General features: G+C 47.8%; 1 protein-coding gene across 4 annotated transcripts in view; it reads right to left on the minus strand.

The window, feature by feature from the left end:
- Nucleotides 1-18137, minus strand: part of cdk18 (cyclin dependent kinase 18) — a 133155-nt gene that overhangs the window by 86582 nt on the left and 28436 nt on the right. For all 4 annotated transcript variants that reach the window (XM_070549082.1, XM_070549081.1, XM_070549080.1 and 1 more), the window contains one exon: nucleotides 8555-8690. In XM_070549082.1, the coding sequence (XP_070405183.1) occupies nucleotides 8555-8672 (118 nt within the window). In that variant the 5' untranslated portion in view covers nucleotides 8673-8690. The remainder of the gene's footprint in view (nucleotides 1-8554; nucleotides 8691-18137) is intronic.

Raw genomic sequence — 18137 nt, forward strand, 5'->3', positions numbered from 1 at the left:
ACAACAGACTGGAACGTGTTTGGATCTGCCACAGACAACTTGGATGACTATACAGACACTGTGACGTCATACATAAAATTCTGAGGACAGCATTATTCCAACAAAAACCAGAGTCACTTTTAACAACGATAAGCCCTGGTTCACACCCAAACTGAGACAGCTGAGGAGAGAGAAAGAAGCAGCCCACAGAGCCAAGGACAGAGAAAGCTACAAGGGCGCTAAGTACCAGTTCTCAAAAGAGTTGAAGAAGGTGAGATCTCGGTACAACAAGCGACTAAAGGAGCAGTTCTCTAACAACGACACCGCCTCTGTCTGGAGAGGGCTCAGGCAAATCACTAACTACAAGCCTAGAGCCCAACACGCTGCTGACGACCGACAACTGGCTGAACAACTTAACTCCTTTTATGCAAGGTTTGAAGTCCCACACCCCTCCCCCACCCCCTACTGCACAGGTTTCTTCAGCCACTCTGGTGTCACATGCCTCCCCCACCACCTCCACCACTGTGAATAGTACAGTCCCCGCTGACCACCCCTCCCCCTCCACTGCCTTCTCAGTGACAGAAGAGGATGTGCTCAGGGTTTTCCGTAAGCAAAACCCACGGAAATCCCCGGGCCCGGACGGTGTCTCCCCCGCAACCCTGAGATACTGCGCAGAGGAACTGTCTCCGATCTTCACGGACATCTTTAACATCTCCTTGGAGTCCTGCCATGTTCCAGCCTGCTTTAAGCTGTCCACCATTGTCCCTGTCCCTAAGAAACCCCGTATCACTGGACTGAATGATTACAGGCCTGTGGCGCTGACGTCTGTAGTCATGAAGTCTTTTGAGCGCCTGGTCCTCCCTCATCTCAAGTCCTTCAGCTCCCCCCTCCTGGACCCTCTGCAGTTCGCATACAGAGCCAATAGGTCTGTAGACGACCATCAACCTGGCCCTCCACTTCATCCTGCAGCACCTGGACTCCCCGGAACCTACGCTAGGATCCTGTTTGTGGACTTCAGCTCTGCGTTCAACTCCATCCTCCCTGCTCTGCTCCAGGACAAGCTCTCCATGCTCAACGTACCCAACTCCACCTGCAGGTGGATCACTGACTTCCTGACGGACCGAAGGCAGTGCGTGCGGCTGGGGAAGAATGTTTCCACCACTAAGACTATTAGCACAGGATCTCCACAGGGCTGTGTGCTTTCTCCTCTGCTCTTCTCCCTGTACACAAACTGCTGCACCTCGAGCCATGACTCCGTTAAACTGATCAAGTTTGCGGACGACACCACCCTCATCGGGCTCATCTCTGACGGTGATGAGTCCGCCTACAGGAGGGAGGTGGAACGGCTGGTGTACTGGTGCAGCAGCAACAACCTGGAGCTCAATGCTCAGAAGACAGTGGAGATGATTGTGGACTTCAGGAAAGTCACAGCCCCATCTCTCCCCCTCGTCCTGACGGACACCCCTGTCACCACTGTGGACTCCTTCCGCTTCCTCGGAACCACCATCACACATGACCTTAGGTGGGAGCCATCCATCAGCTCCCTGATCAGAAAGGCCCAGCAGAGGACGTACTTTCTGCGGCAGTTGAAAAAGGCCAAGCTGCCGGCCCAGATGATGGTGCAGTTTTACACGGCCATCATTGAGTCCATCCTCACCTCCTCCATCGCTGTGTGGTACGCTGGAGCCACAGTGAGGGACAAACACAGACTGCAGCGCATTGTGCGCTCTGCTGAGAAGGTGATTGGCTGCAGCCTTCCATCTCTCCAGGACCTGTACGTCTCCAGAACTCGGGGGCGTGCAGGTCGGATAGCAGCTGACCCTTCTCACCCGGGTCACAGACTTTTTGAGCTGCTTCCCTCAGGCAGGAGGTTACGATCCATCCAGACCAGAACCTCCCGCCATAAGAACAGCTTCTTTCCATCTGCCGTTAGACTTGTGAACAGCTTATAAACACACAACCATGCTGGTCTTCTGTACTCGACACAACGTCACGTTATCGGCCATGTTACCATTACCTGCCTTTTTTTATAGTTGAAAGTTTTATTCTATTTTTATTCTTTTTATGGGTTCATGTTATATGTAGCACATTAGTACCAAAGCATCTTCCTAGTTTGTGAATTGTTTGTTCATTGACAATGGCAATAAACCTATTTCTGATTCTTCTCTATCTATCTGTCCGTCCGTCCATCTATATATATATATATATATATATATATATATATATATATATATATATATATATATATATATATATATATATATATATATATATAATCAATAATGTGAGGAAAAACTTGAATGGTTTCCGTAAAAAGGTGAATTATTATTAATCAACCAGAGGGACGAACTAGGCTGATAAGAATCAAAGATGTACCTCAAATTGCAACATTCAGAGTGTAAAACATTTAATTATCTTTAAATTAAGGAACTTTTGCCCAAAGAAAAAGACAAAAATATAGAGCTTGTGTCATAAAGAGCCACCCAAATCAGTTAGTAAAAAACGAAGCAAATAACTAAATAACTAAACAAATAGTTAAATATTACCAGTGCGACTGTGTGACTCGTGTTTTCAGGTCTGATTTTTCCCGGTTCATTCCAGTTAATTCCATACTCAGGAATGTCAACTTCCGAGTAGAAATAATGAACGGGAACAAACCTCAACATCAGAGAATGTTTTATAATTCTACTTTGAGGTTCCACACAGCAGCTCCTGGGAATAGCAACAGTAGCTGTGTTGGTAACGTGTTTATTTTACAAGATAAACGTTTAAGGGTGCATCTAAAATGGATGTTATGCACAGTTGTATATTTTCCGAGGTAAAACGAATGCACCATGACGTCTGCCCTCTACACAGCATAGGCAGAGAAGAGTAGACGCCTCACCGACCGCCACTGCCTATGGTGGCCGCATTTACGGGTTCTACTTTTATAGCCTCTATGGCTAACAGGATGTTTTAGCTAGGCTTTAGTTCCATGGAGATCTGCAGCTCGAACGTCAAAAGAACGCGGCCATAAAATCGTTCACGCATGCCAGAAAGAACACACTCGCTTTAACGTTCGTCAGGAAAAATACGAATGAGTTCAGTTCACGTTCACCAAAACTGAACGAGTTCACGAATGATCGTTCAATGAACACTGTGTACATCTGTGTTTACAGAAGCAGGTGTCCTTGGGGCTGCCAGCAGAGGCGTACAGCGGTGCTTTGTCGTAAAGTAGTCCCAAGTCTAAAATGGTGCCTGTGATTCTTTCATGCTACTCATTATTTTCACTTGCAGTCAGTCTGATTATTTAGGCCACCAAGCAGAGCTGGGATCACTACTGAGTGATTTTAAGGACGGTTTTACTCACAATGCTAATTGGAGCCATTCACTTACTGTGTTTTATGCTAAGCTAAAGCTAAAGGAATACAGCCGGGTTAGGGGAATGACCGAGCTGGTTTCTATAGCTTTTTTCTCACTTATCTACCTTTGGGAAATATGTCAACAGACAAAATTTTAATTTTGGGTCAATCAGCCCTTAAAACGCTGCAGGAGGACGTCAGACACTTCCTGGAGATGAAGGGGAAACCTGTCAGTAAGGGAAAGTTCTAATAATGCATAGAACTTATAAAGCGCTTTTCTAGATCCCCAAAGACGCTTTCACACACTCTCACATTCACACACTGCTAGTGATGGTAAGCTACTTGTAGCCACAGCCGCCCTGGGGAGGTCTGACAGAGGCGAGGCTGCCATTTGGCGCCGTCGGCCCCTCTGACCACCACTAACACAGGCAAGTTGGGTGAAGTCTCTTGCCCAAGGACACAACAGCAGGATAGCCCTGGCGGGAGCTGGAATCGAACCCATGACCCTCCGATCATGAGGCAACCCGCTCTACCTCCTGAGCTACTGAGGTTCAGTGATTTGGCCTTGATGAAGAGCACCTGTCAGAGTTAAAGGTCAAGCTGCAAGGTCCCAACCAGCTCTCTGCTTTCAAATGTGAAATCCTTTGAAATGAAGTTAAACTGTGGAAAGGACAACTGGACCAGGGAAACATTAGGCTCCCACCCTGCAAGAGCAGCCTGATCTCACAAGTGAATATGTCGGTGAGTGTGCAAAACTCATTCTGGCATAATTTAATGTGCAACCATCTGATATAACAGGTAAGTAACTGTGTCTCCTGTTGTTTCCCAGCTCCCGTAGGTCTCCCCTAGTCACCCCTCTGTAGTTTTCTATTGTTCAGCTGTTCATTTCATTAGTCCCCTTTAGTGTTTGTATCCTTCCTCACTTGTTCTTAGCCTCCTGCACCCTTTTAGGTTCATTATTTACTGAGAGAGTTGTAGGTTACGGTTATCTTCCCCTCTGCTTGGTTTCCCTTCCCATTTAGTTCATTGATTGCACCTGTCCTCCCTCTCCCTCCTCACCTGCCACCTGTTCCCCTGATTACCTCCCTCAGTGTTTAAAAGCCCTGTCTTGTCCCTCTGTGTTTGTCGGTTCATTGTCTTGTGTCAGCGTTGTTTGGGTCCCTCCCTGGTTGTCAGTAGGTCTGTGCTCTTAGACGAGCTTCTGTTTTGTTTTTACTTCTCTAGGTTTAGCTCTCAGTCTTGTTTCCAGCACCGTTATTTAATTGGCTACATCCAAAATAAAGGACTTTACTTTTTCAATCGCTCCTGCTTCATGTCATCTGGTGTTCTGCATCTCGGGTCCTACTCCTCCTGCTCCGAACCTGACAGCTAACTATTGAGCTAAAAACATGAATGAGCTGAGTCCAACTTCGCTGCTGTACTTTTGTGCTGAGGACTTTCCTATCCTGAGTGTCACGTTCGGCCCCTGCCTTCCTGACTGTGTCCCTCTCCTGCCTGATTAGTCCCTCTTGGTTTCACCTGCCCCTTGTTAGCCTGCCCATGTGTTCCTCATTTCCCCCAGTGTATTTATACCTCCCGTCTCGTTATGTCCTTTGTCAGATCATTGTTGTTTGAAGTCATCGTTGTGTTTGTTCCTGCCGTTCCCGTTCTGTAATTAAATTCGTTTTTACTTTATCCGAGCCTGCATCTTTGCCTCCTGAGCTGCTCCACCACTCTTGGTCCATCATCTCCACACCCACAACGTGACACTGAGGACACAAGAGCAGAAGTTTGCAGCGCAGTTCTTTTCTAAACAGACTTGTACAAAGAGTCACTTCTGCTCAAGGCTGGCTGACTGACCCACTTTTGGAAGACCACCACCAGCAGGCAAGGGGGGTTAAGTGCCTTGCCCAAGGACACAACAGCAGCATTCTCTGGTCAGAGCCGGGATCTAACCCATGTCACTGGACTACCCGCTCTACCTCCTAGCATCATTGAAGCATCATTGTCACTGCCAGCCGACATCAGAGGCCCCATCAAAGAGAAACAGTTCCAGCCATTGCATTTGGCAAGTCTGATGTTCAAAAAAGCAGCAACCATGCGGCTTAAGTAACACAGTAGTTATAGAACTGTTGGTCTTTCTTTTTGCATCCCTATGTGTCCACAAAAGTGTAACCCTCTGAGGATTGTATAAAAATTTAAATGGCCCTTCATATGAAAAGGTTTCCCCACCCTGGACACAAACAGTCAGAAGCCATCTCTAGGAAGCTCACTGGCCTGTGCATTAAACTTCCCCGAAGGTAACCCTGGATTGATAAATAATTACCAAACAGGTATGTTTGTCATCCATATTGGAGTCCTGACCAGTTCATCACCGTAACCAATTTGAGTGGAAAAACGCTAAATTAACTAATGCTAAATATGCTACTAACTAATGCTGTAATGCTAATGAGACCAACTGTTATACAGCTGGTCTCACATTTAGCTGACTCTGATCTGTTTGAGGTTTTCCAATCAGGGTTCAGGTCTGGCCATAGCACAGAGTCAGCTCTACTGAGGGTCCTAAATGACATCTATCTATCACTAGATCAGGGAACATCTGTGGTGCTTCTGTTGTTAGACCTGACAGCAGCCTTCGACACAGTTGACCACGCGATTCTACTCGATCGCTTGGAACGATGGGTTGGGATCAAAGGGTCAGCTCTGGACTGGTTTAGATCGTATCTCCACAACAGGACATTCTGTGTTAAACTGGGTGATGTTTTTTCTTGTTGGGAGGGGCTCCGCTGGGGGGTCCCGCAAGGGTCGATCCTTGGTCCTCTTTTGTTTGCCATTTATCTGCTTCCTCTGGGGTCAGTCTTTCGTAAACATGGCCTATCATTCCATCTGTATGCTGACGATTGCCAGATTTACTCTCCATTGTGTCAGGAGAAAGGTCACTCTATTCAGTCCTTTGTCTCCTGTGTTAATGAGGTGAAGTCTTGGCTAATGGCCAACTATCTACATCTGAATGAGGGAAAGACAGAGCTCATTGTTTTTCACCCCAACAGCAGGAATGTGGATCGTTATGCTGATCTTGGCCCTCTTTCTCCATACTCAAAACCAGTTGTTACCAGTTTGGGGGTGAAACTTGATGTAGGACTTAAATTTGATGCTCACATCAACTCTGTGATCCGGTGCAGTTTCTTTCACCTGAGACGCCTTGCTAAAATCAAGCCTATGCTGTTGAGAGCCCACCTGGAGCGGGTACTGCATGCCTTTGTAATTTCTAGGCTTGACTACTGCAACTCTCTATATGCTGGGTTGTGTCAGTCAACACTGCGTCGCCTACAGGTTGTGCAGAACAGCGCTGCCAGGTTCCTGACTGGGACCAGGAAACGGGACCACATCAGTCCGGTTCTGGCCTCCCTGCACTGGCTTCCGATTTCCTATCGCTCACAATTCAAACTCCTCGTCTTTGTTTATCATTTCTTCCAGGGTGGTGCTCCCCCCTATCTAGCCACACTCCTGAACAAACATTCCCCATCACGCGCTCTGCGCTCCTCTGACCAAGGCCTGCTCGCTGTCCCTCGTTCTAGGTGTCGTACTCGCGGGGACCGGGCTTTCTCAGTCCTAGCACCGTCACTCTGGAACCAATTGCCACCCTCAGTTAGGTTGTCCCCATCTCTGCCAGTCTTTATCACCTAAAAACACACCTCCGCTTGGCGTTTCCAGAACATGTTTGATTTTGGCCCTCTTTTATGTTGAATTTATCTCACAGTTTTCATGGGTTCACTAAATCCATTGTTTTACACATTTGTCCTGTACCAGAATGTTTCACCTATTTTGTAATTTGTATTTTGTAATTTGAATTGCTTTTATTGTTGATTTATTCAATATATTTACCTACAACTGAACCATGTTCGGCGCCTTGGGCTTCCTGACAGGGTTGCGGAAGGCGCTGTATAAATAAAGCTTTGAATGATTGATTGATTGATTGAAATAAACTTCCAATAAGGCATTTATCTGTGCAATAATCAAAGAAGAGGGAATGCCTTAGAGTTCAGCTCATATCCAATGGGGGCAAAAACAAAGTGATCCATTTATAACTTTGCGAAGTGCAAGCTGTTTAGACAAGTGTTTTTTCCTAAATGATTGTAGATCGCTCCTTGTGCAGGCGTATGCGTGCCCTAATAATGCTGAGGGCGATACTGTAGAGACGATTCGCCCATGAAAGGGTCTGCATGACAAACTGAGCTCGGGTGAATGGACTTAAAATGAGTGTTAAACCAAAGAACATGTTTTCCCTGCCCATAGGGTCCCACTCTGGAACCAGGGCTGGGGGTGGGGCCTGGTAGCCAGACTTTTGTCAATGGGGCCCGGGCCCAACCAAATACATGGGCTTTTTCACCTTTGGAGTAAACACCTGCAGGAGCAACGCACAGAGTCAGGTGCAAAGCAGACCAGGTGGCAGACCACTGTGGAGGAGGGTTTACTGGACCATGCCTAGAACCTGAAACTGGCATCTGGGACATGGCACATCACCACTCTGGTGGGGAAAGGCTAGAGCTTGTGGAAGAGGTTGAGCTTTACTGGCTTCATATAGTTGGCCTCATCTCAGCTTATGTCGTCGGCTATGGAAGCCAAGTCCGTGAGAGGAGTTGGACACTCAACTAAACGAACATTTCTCTGGGTGAGAGGTGGAGGGCTGGAGGTGTTTGTGCCTATGTACAAACTGCTAGTGGTGTGTGTGAGTGTGTGTGTGTGTGTGTGTGTGTGTGCGTGCGTGCATGTGTGTGTGTGTGTGTGTGTGCGCGTGCGTGCGTGTGTGTGTGTGCTCTGTCTTCTCCATCCCCAGTGAGGCGTGGAGGATGGCTGCTTATACTGAGCCAGGATTCTCTGGAGGTTTCTTCCTGTTAAAAGGGAGTTTTCCTCTCCACTGTCGCTGCATGCTTGCTTAGTATGAGGATTGCTGTAAAGACTCTGACACTAGTCAGTGACTTGATGCGGCCTGCTGGGTTCCTTATATAGGAAACTTGTTACTGATTGGCTTAATGACCTGACCTGTATTGGAGTGTTTACTGTGTGAAGGTCCTTGAGACGACTCTTGTCGTGACTTGGTGTTTTATAAATAAACTGAACTGAATTGAATTCAAGTATTCAATAGCTGCAGCCCTATTTGGGATATTGAATATGAATATTTGACTGACAGCAGTTCATGTTTTAGGGATTCCAGGGACATTTTCCAGGAAGACCCCATGATGGTGTAATCTTACCTTGTGTGTGCCTCATGTTGAGCTGGTTGATCTGCTCAGTGAACTCATTCTCCTCGATGGTTTCAGTGCGCGGGACTGACAAAGAGAACCGTCTCTTAAAGTTCTTCATCTTGTTCATGTTGTCGAGGAACAGACTCTGTGAGAATGCACAAGCAAAGGGACAAATCATCAGTCATCACAGCCTTATCTTTGGATATGCTTCAGTCAGCTGTAGAGGTGAAAAACGAACCATGTTTTGGAATTAAACATATATTAAACCTATTTTATCTACTCTAATCTGTCTCAGCAACACAAGCAGCAGTGGTGTACAGCTGTGCCAAATGTTTTGGAGCAGCAGCATCAAAGATGGCTGTGTGAAAGGCTGTTGCATTGGATAATAAGGCAAAAAGCAGCAGGAAAGCAGCTAATCAATGAACGCTCCCTCACTGAGCTCCATCACCAAATGCTGCCCCACTGGGCGGCTGTCACTCTTCTGTTCTGTTCACTGCTTGTTTTTATCCTTTGGTTTGCTGGTGTCGTGGGATGCCCGTGTTTTCCTTTCCAACTTGGGATTGTGCACACACATTAAGGCTCGTGGAGGCGAGATACCGTCACCAGTCATCTTTTATTTCTTGCCCCACCTGAACCCACACAGGGATTACACAAATATTCATATTGTTACAGACCAGAGAGGAAAATGTGAAAGAAGGTGCAACCTAAAGGAGATGGGTGTGAGACGGTTAAATGAAACAAAGGATTCAGTGTCCTTAGGAATATTCCTGGGCAGATGCAGCGCTATTATTAAACTCAAGGTAATAACTACCTCAGCATACGTCCAGGGTAAATGCACTATAACAACAACCCAGACTCCAGTTAGCCGCTGCAGCTCTGCTCCATACTGCTGCAGCTGCAGACATCTACAACTAAACAGGATGGCAGGGATTTGTCTTCCGCTCACAGCCATTACATTATTACTGAACGCCACTAGATCGTGAGCGTGCTACGTGCTACATGCTACGGTCACATTAGCAATTCGTTTCACCCTTGATCTCAAAATCTGGATCATTTCTGCCTTTTACAACGGATTGTGTATTTACCGGTTTATCTATTTTCTTCCACAGCACTTAGATTACCACGTTTTGCAACAGTAACATGTGTTCAGACTGTGGTGCGCACATTCAACAACACTTCAAATAAAACATTAAAATGATTCAAAGATTTGTTTCAGCCTTAACCCTCCCACTGTCCTATCAGGTGACCCCGCCAGGACAGGTGACCATAGAGCAGGGCTGATGGTTTATCCCTTGGGTCCACGTGGCAGGGGTGAGGTGGTGCTCTCTCCTCTCCCCTGCCACGTGGGAGGGTTAGAGACAAGTGTGTGTGTGTGTGTGTGTATGCGCGCAATACAACAGAATCAGCCAATCGGTGAGAGCTACATTTTTCTGCTTCTTCTCAGCAGTTAGCTTTAGCAAAACACTCTGGCAGAGTTAATTTTCAGTGACTTTCTAGTCTTTATTTTATTCATCTCATCTTCTGTTTAGACGAGTAAAGGGACACTTAGAACAGAATGTCACACTGTTTATGCCATTAGTATGGAGTTAATATATGATTAAAGTTCTAATGCTTGTCTGGCTAATGCTAATACGGCCTGCTATGTTAGGCTAGTGGTTATGCCGTTGTTCCCTGAGGAACAGGCAGGCTTTGCGTTTTAAAGAAACACCGCTTCTTGCCATCGGGGATGCAGAGCGGCTGTGCTGTGTAGAACATCCTAGGTGTGCCGCTGTCCAGCGTGCTGATCTGAAAGGAGCAAAGTGCACTGATACAGGCGCTGTCTGTGGTGCTGAACTCCTACTCCCTGGCAAGGACAGGTGGTGGCTGTAAAACATATCAACGCAGTTCAATGAAAGATTTCATCAAGTCAGATGTAAAATTTGATACTAAAAATATTTCTGATTTTGCATCGCATCTTGAATTTTAAATTATAAATAAAACAAAAATGACTGGGGAAATTGCCTGTCTTGGAATGAGAAGATGTAGGAGGGCCTGGGGGCTCGACCTGGCTTGCACCCCCGGGGTGATCTTCTACGCCTCTCGGGACAGGGAATGGGACTTCTCCGGTGGCGGAATGTCTGCAGCTTAGATCTTGCCTATCTTCCGCAGCTCTTTGGGGGCAGCTCTGTGGCCCCTCACACTCACTATTGAAAACTTCTGTATAGAAACCTTTGTAGGACTGTCCAGGGGCCTCATTTATAAAGCCTGCTTATGCACAAGACGGGGTCAAAAAACTGCGTAAGAAATTTTCCACGCAATGCAACTTTGGGATTTATAAATATAAAAGTAGCAGCATTATCACTTGTACTGCTACGTGCCAGACACAGAATACCCCCCCCCCCCACACACACACACACACACACACACAAACACAGCCAGAAGTGCAGAATACTGAATGCAGAATACTGAATGCAGAATACCAGCAGCGACGGCAGATTGAGACAGAATGACATGTGTCATTTAATGAACCAACACAGAAGGCATGATTTTCATCTTTTATTTTCTTGCCAATTGACGTCACATATTCTATACAGCTCTTCTCACATTTCGTTCACCGTGTTAATCATGGCTGTGCCTGCAGGACGGTGTCAGTTAGCATCATCGACACACACACACACACACACACACACACACACACACACACACACACACACACACACACACACACACACATATATATACACATATATATATACATGTATATGTATATATATGTGTATATATATGTGTGTATATGTGTGTGTGTGTGTGTGTGTGTGTGTGTGTGTGTGTGTCGATGATGCTAACTGACACCGTCCTGCAGGTTCCTCCTTGAACCGTCACCTTATCGTGGTGGAGGAGTTTGAGTGCCCTAATGATCCTAGGAGCTATGTTGTCTGGGGCACTTAGTGCTCCTGGTAGGGTCTCCCATGACAAATTGGTCTTAGGTGAAGGGTGAGACAAAGAACGGTTCGAAGGATCTTTCATAGCGATTAAAACAAAGAGTCGGAGTACCCGGCCCGGAGGGTTACCGGGGTCCCACCCTGGAGCCAGGCCTGGGGTTGGGGGCCGTGAGCGAGCGCCTGGTGGCCGGGCTTTCGCCCATGGGGCCCGGCCGGGCCCAGCCCGAACCGGATACATGGGCTCGTCCAACTGTGGACCCACCACCCGCAGGAGGAACATGAAGGGTCCGGTGCAATGCGAATCGGGTGGCAGACCAAGGCGGGAGCCTTGGCGGTCCGATCCCCGGACAAGAAAACTAGTTTTTGGGACATGGAACGTCACCTCGCTGGCGGGGAAGGAGCCGGAGCTTGTGGCAGAGGTTGGGCGGTACCGGCTAGATATAGTCGGACTCACCTCGACACATTGCATTGGCTCTGGAACCCGAGACCTGGAGAGGGGTTGGACACTCTCCTTTGCTGGAGTTGCTCCGGGTGAGAGGCGGAGGGCTGGGGTTGGCTTTTTGGTAGCCCCGAGACTCTCTGCCTGTGTGTTGGGGTTTACCCCGGGGGACAAGAGGGTCGCTTCCTTGCGCCTTCGGGTCGGGGAACGGGTCCTGACTGTTGTTTGTGCTTATGGGCCAAATATCAGTTCAGATTACCCACCCTTTTTGGAGTCCCTGGGACGAGTGCTAGATAGTGCTCCATCAGGGGACTCCATTGTCCTGCTGGGGGACTTCAATGCTCACGTGGGCAATGACAGCTTGACCTGGAGGGGTGTGATTGGGAGGAAAAGCCCGCCTGATCTGAACTCGAGCGGTGTTTTGTTATTGGACTTCTGTGCAAGCCGCAGTTTGGCCATAACGAACACCATGTTCGAACTTAAGGATGCCCACCGGTACACTTGGTACCAGGGCAGCCTAGGTCACAGGTCGATGATAGATTTTGTAGTCGTATCATCTGACCTGCGGCCGTATGTTTTGGACACCCGAGTGAAGAGAGGGGCGGAGCTGTCAACTGATCACCACCTGGTGGTGAGTTGGATCAGATGGCAAGGGAACATGCCGCGTAGACCTGGCAGACCCAAACGCATAGTGAGGGTCTGCTGGGAACGCCTGGCAACTCCCACCTCCGGCAGAGCTTTGACCACGTCCCGAGAGCAGTGGGGGACATTGAGTCTGAGTGGGCCTTGTTCCACTCTGCAATTGTCGAGGCGGCTGTTGCTAGCTGTGGTCGTAAGGTGGCCGGTGCCAGTCGTGGTGGCAACCCCCGTACCCGCTGGTGGACACCAGAGGTTCGGGGAGCCGTCAGGCTGAAGAAGGAGGCCTACAGGGCGTGGCTGGTCTGTGGGTCTCCGGAGGCAGCAGACAGGTACCGGATAGCCAAGCGGGGTGCAGCAGTGGCAGTTGCCGAGGCAAAATCTCGGGCGTGGGAGGAGTTTGGTGAGGCCATGGAGAAAGACTATCGATCGGCTCCAAAGAGGTTCTGGCAAACTGTCCGGCGCCTCAGGAGAGGAAGGCAGCAACTCGCTCACACTGTTTACAGTGGGGATGGGGAGCTGCTGACGTCAACTGAGGCTATAGTCGGACGGTGGAAGGAATACTTTGAGGAGCTCCTCAATACCACCTAAGCGCATTCCGAGGAGGAACCAGAGCTGGGAGGCCTGGGGATGGACTGTCCGATCTCGGGGGAAGAAGTTGCTGAGGTAGTCAAACAACTACACAGCGGCGGAGCCCCGGGGGCGGATGAGGTTCGTCCTGGGTATCTCAAGGCTATGGATGTTGTAGGGCTGTCATGGTTGACACGTCTCTACATTATTGCGTGGTCATCGGGGGCAGTTCCTAGGGAGTGGCAGACCGGGGTGGTGGTCCCCATCTTTAAGAAGGGTGACCTGAGGGTGTGTTCCAACTATAGGGGGATCACACTCCTCAGCCTCCCTGGAAAGGTCTACGCCAAGGTACTGGAGAGGAGGGTCCGATCGATAGTTGAATCTCAGATAGAGGAGGAGCAATGTGGTTTTCGTCCTGGCCGTGGAACTGTGGACCAGCTCTATACCATTGCAAGGGTGATGGAGGGGGCATGGGAGTTTGCCCAACCAATCCACATTTGTTTTGTGGATTTGGAGAAGGCTTATGACCATGTCCCCAGGGGCAACCTGTGGGGGACGCTCCAGGAGTATGGGGTGGGTGGTTTTCTGTTAAGGGCCATTCAGTCCCTTTACCAGAGGAGCGTGAGTTTGGTCCGCATAGCCGGTAGTAAGTCGGACCTGTTCCCAGTGAGGGTTGGACTCCGCCAGGGCTGCCCTTTGTCACCGGTTCTGTTCATCACTTTTATGGACAGAATTTCTAGGCGCAGCCGTGGTGTGGAGTGTGTCGAGTTTGGTGGCAGGAGAATCTCGTCTCTGCTTTTTGCGGATGATGAGGTCCTCCTAGCTTCATCCAGCTCTGACCTTCAGCTCTTGCTGGGTAGGTTCGCGGCCGAATGTGAAGCGGCTGGGATGAGGATCAGCACCTCCAAATCTGAGACCATGGTTCTCGACCGGAAAAGGGTGGCTTGCCACCTCCGGGTCGGGGGAGAGGTCCTACCTCAAGTGGAGGAGTTTAAGTATCTCGGGGTCTTGTTCACGAGTGAGGGTAGGAGGGATCGGGAGATCGACAGGCGGATTGGTTCGGCGTCTGCAGTGATGCGGACGCTGAGCCGATCTGTCGTGGGGAAGAGGGAGCTGAGCCAGAAAGCCAGGCTCTCGATTTACCGGTTGATCTACGTCCCAATCCTCACCTATGGTCATGAGCTTTGGGTAATGACCGAAAGAACGAGATCGCGGATACAAGCGGCCGAAATGAGTTTCCTCCGTAGGGTGGCCGGGCTCAGCCTTAGAGATAGGGTGAGGAGCTTGGACATTCGGGAGGGACTCGGAGTAGAACCGCTGCTCCTCCGGATCGAAAGGAGCCAGTTGAGGTGGTTTGGGCATCTGGTCAGGATGCCTCCTGGACGCTTCCCTGGGGAGGTGTTTCGGGCATGTCCTGCCGGCAGAAGGCCCCCGGGTCGACCCAGGACACGTTGGAGAGGTTACATCTCCAATCTGGTCCGGGAACGCCTTGGGGTCCTGCCGGAGGAGCTGGTGGACAAGGCCGGGGAGAGGACGGCCTGGAGCTCCCTAATTGGGATGCTGCCCCCGCGACCCGGACCCGGATAAGCGGAGGAAGACGAAGATATATATATATATATATATATATGTGTGTGTGTGTGTGTATATATGTGTATATATACACATATATATACACACACACACATATATATATATGTGTGTGTGTGTGTGTGTGTGTGTGTGTGTGTGTGTGTCCTTCCAAACTGTTGTAAAACAATTTCAGATGACACCCTCCGACCACCACCAGCCGGCAAGGTGGGTTAAGTGTCTTGCCCAAGGACACAACAGCAGAATTATCTGCCTAGAGCCGGGATTGAACCTGCAACCTTCCCATTTCCGGGTAACCCGCTCTACCTCTTGCGCTACTGATCATAGTAAGCGTATTGAGAGTAATTGTTGTGGTTAAGATAAAGTGACATCTCAATGGTGCTAACGGTAACATTTGATCATATACCGCACCTGCCTTTGCCCCCAAGGGTTCAGCCTAGCATGGTATAGAACCTTTAGCTCAAGAGTGGATCATTTGAAAAAGAAGGTTATGACTGTTGATGCTCTAGCTGGTTTCAGGCTTTTGTTTACTGGGTTTATTAACTTCATTTCAGACACAAGTCCATAACAACATGAAACCAACACACAGCACAACACAGGAGAATTACAAAACGTACAGGCTGTTACACCTGTGTCTTCCTAGTCTAGAGGAAAATCTAAGACTACAGTTATGAGGATTAACTCTTGCTACAGTTATTGAGTTCTCTGATTTGTCCAGGCGACTCATAAAGCTAAACATCAGTTGTGTTAACCGTGCTGTAATGTTGGCACTGTGTCAGCCACAAACAGGAGACTAGCCCTATGCCACCCAGGGACACCCAACACACATCTCAATGCATCAGTTTAAGCCACCCATGCAGACTGTTTTTTTGTGTGTGTAGCCGGACCACAACTGAGCAGTATACATAGGTGCAATGTAAGATCTAAACAGAGAACATTTCACATAGTCAGAGCACATGGCAAACCTCCTTATGAGTATATTAGCCTGGGAGTAGACTTTACAATGCTGATGATAGCTGTCCTCATCGTCAGAACAATCATTTGTTAAAACATGCCTGAGGTATTTAACCTCCTCACACTCTCCAAGAGGGATATCCGACTTTACCAACTGCAGCAGCCCTGCACTAGCCGGGCTGAGCAGTACCAGGTCATCCGCATACATGAGGTGACTAAAGTTTTATACCATTTCATTGAGTTGATAAGTCATCCATGTATACGTTAAATAAAATCGGTGACATTAAATAGGACAGATCATCCCATTTAACTTGGAACGCTTGATGGGCGTTCCAGAACACTAAAATTCTTCCCATTACAATTAAACTCCAGCCCAATGGCCTCAGCCCTTCACCAGTGAGTCATATTTACTGTTCCACAGTATGGCAACACCCCCAGATGCACAACCCCCAACCAGCCCACTGGAGAGATCAAGGGTGGACTCTTCGACTCCGTGGAAATTCAAGATTTTCAGTTTAATGGGTTGTTTATTGTTAGTGTTTTATTTCAGGAAATTTGCTTATTTGCCAAGTTCTAAAGAACACAGCTGTTAAAATATGTAAAATAAATGAAGCCGTCATTGAAATGGTGATGCAGAACACCTTAGATGTTTAAGTTACTATATTTATCTTCATTGGTTTCATGGCAATTTCACCGTAATGTGCAAATATTTTCACTGGTTGATAAATAGTTTCTCGTTAAAGCACCGCAGTCTTACACTTACATAGTGAAACTGTACTTTTAGATGACTGTTTTATCTTTCCCACAGCATGGGTTTGCTGTTCTATTCTTTCGTTTAACGCTTGTAATCAGTTGGATTCTTTTAGATGTGCGGAAACAGATGAGCTAAAAGTACCTGAACCACGCTCTTTAAGAAGGATGCGTTGTGGGTAACGTTGATCTGACTGTCCCTGGCTTTCTGCGAGTCAGAACGTTTGCCTTAAAGTCCTCTACAGCTATCAGCTGCAACTCTGTACCAGGCTCTGTTCAAGAGTGCATGGTGCTGTAGGATTATAGATTCATTAATAACAGTTTTATGTCCCCCAAGATACAAACGACTGCAGAGTTTAAACTAAGATCTTTTGGGGAGATTGTGGATTTGTTGGGATTTAGATTGAATTTGGAAAATACTCACATGGCCTGGATAGATCACAGGGTTTTAGCTCAATGACTAAACTCACCAAGTCTGAGAACTTTTGTGTTTGCTTATGTCGATTTGATGGGGCGGCCATCTTGAATTGGATTGATTACATTAGTTTATCAATTCAGGGGTTATTTTCCATTTTTTGTGCAAAAATAAACGACCAGCTTGAGCTGAAGCCACGAAGAGGCTGTTTGGTCATTAGCAGGAATGAGTCTGACAGCATTTGTTCCCCAGCTACTTTGGACACAGAGTTGGTTTAAGAGAAAAAAGATGGACCAGAATTCCCAAAACACCCTGACTAGGAGTGATCCGTTTAACTCAAACTACTCCCAAAAGGAGTTCCCGCACAGGCACAGTGATGGGAGAGGGCAACGAGAGCTTTCTGTGTAGGTGGCATCAGCGAGTCAGACATGAGACTGCTCCAGAGCGGAGGCAGAGAGGGCAGATTTATGATTTCCAGAAAGAAATTTGTCTTTCAAACACAAATGCTGTTTGTACGCATCTCTGTCCATGAACATGCCTCATTTGTAACACAAGAGAGAAAGGCTCCAGCAGCAGGGCCGACCAGTGTCACGAATAATAACACGGTCTGGTCCGGTCAGCACGACACGAGAGCCAGAACATTTACAGGTTAGATCAGCCTTTCCTGCTCATTAAACGTGTCGTTGTTCTAAAATCCCGTGTGAATGTAGAGAAGAAACAAGTTCCAGGTCATAAACAGAGGAGATGAGAGGCTGACCAGAACCAGGCTGGATGGACCAGGGTTTGGTTAGGTTAGCTTTCAGGTTGCCGTTTCGTCATGTTTACACTGATGAAAGTGATCTCCATCCAACAAGAAAAAGTTCTTCCTACCTCTAAAATCCTCGGCTCTTCACATTCCCGTGATTCTGTCTGGCGAAAACGATGCTAACCTTCTTCTAACGATGCTAACCTTCTTCTAACGGTGCTAACCTTCTTCTAACGGTGCTAACCTTCTTCTAACGATGCTAACCTTCTTCTAACGAAGCTAACCTTCTTCTAACGGTGCTAACCTTCTACTAACGATGCTAACCTTCTTCTAACGATGCTAACCTTCTTCTAACAATGCTAACCTTCTTCTAATGATGCTAACCTTCTTCTAACGATGCTAACCTTCTTCTAACGATGCTAACCTTCTTCTAACGATGCTAACCTTCTTCTAATGATGCTAACCTTCTTCTAACGATGCTAACCTTCTTCTAACGATGCTAACCTTCTTCTAACGGTGCTAACTCACATTCAGAATTCCACCCAGGATTACAGCATAGATCTAAATGTTGATTA

The sequence above is a fragment of the Nothobranchius furzeri genome, chromosome 3 (assembly GCF_043380555.1).
Source record: "Nothobranchius furzeri strain GRZ-AD chromosome 3, NfurGRZ-RIMD1, whole genome shotgun sequence".
NCBI lineage: Eukaryota > Metazoa > Chordata > Actinopteri > Cyprinodontiformes > Nothobranchiidae > Nothobranchius > Nothobranchius furzeri.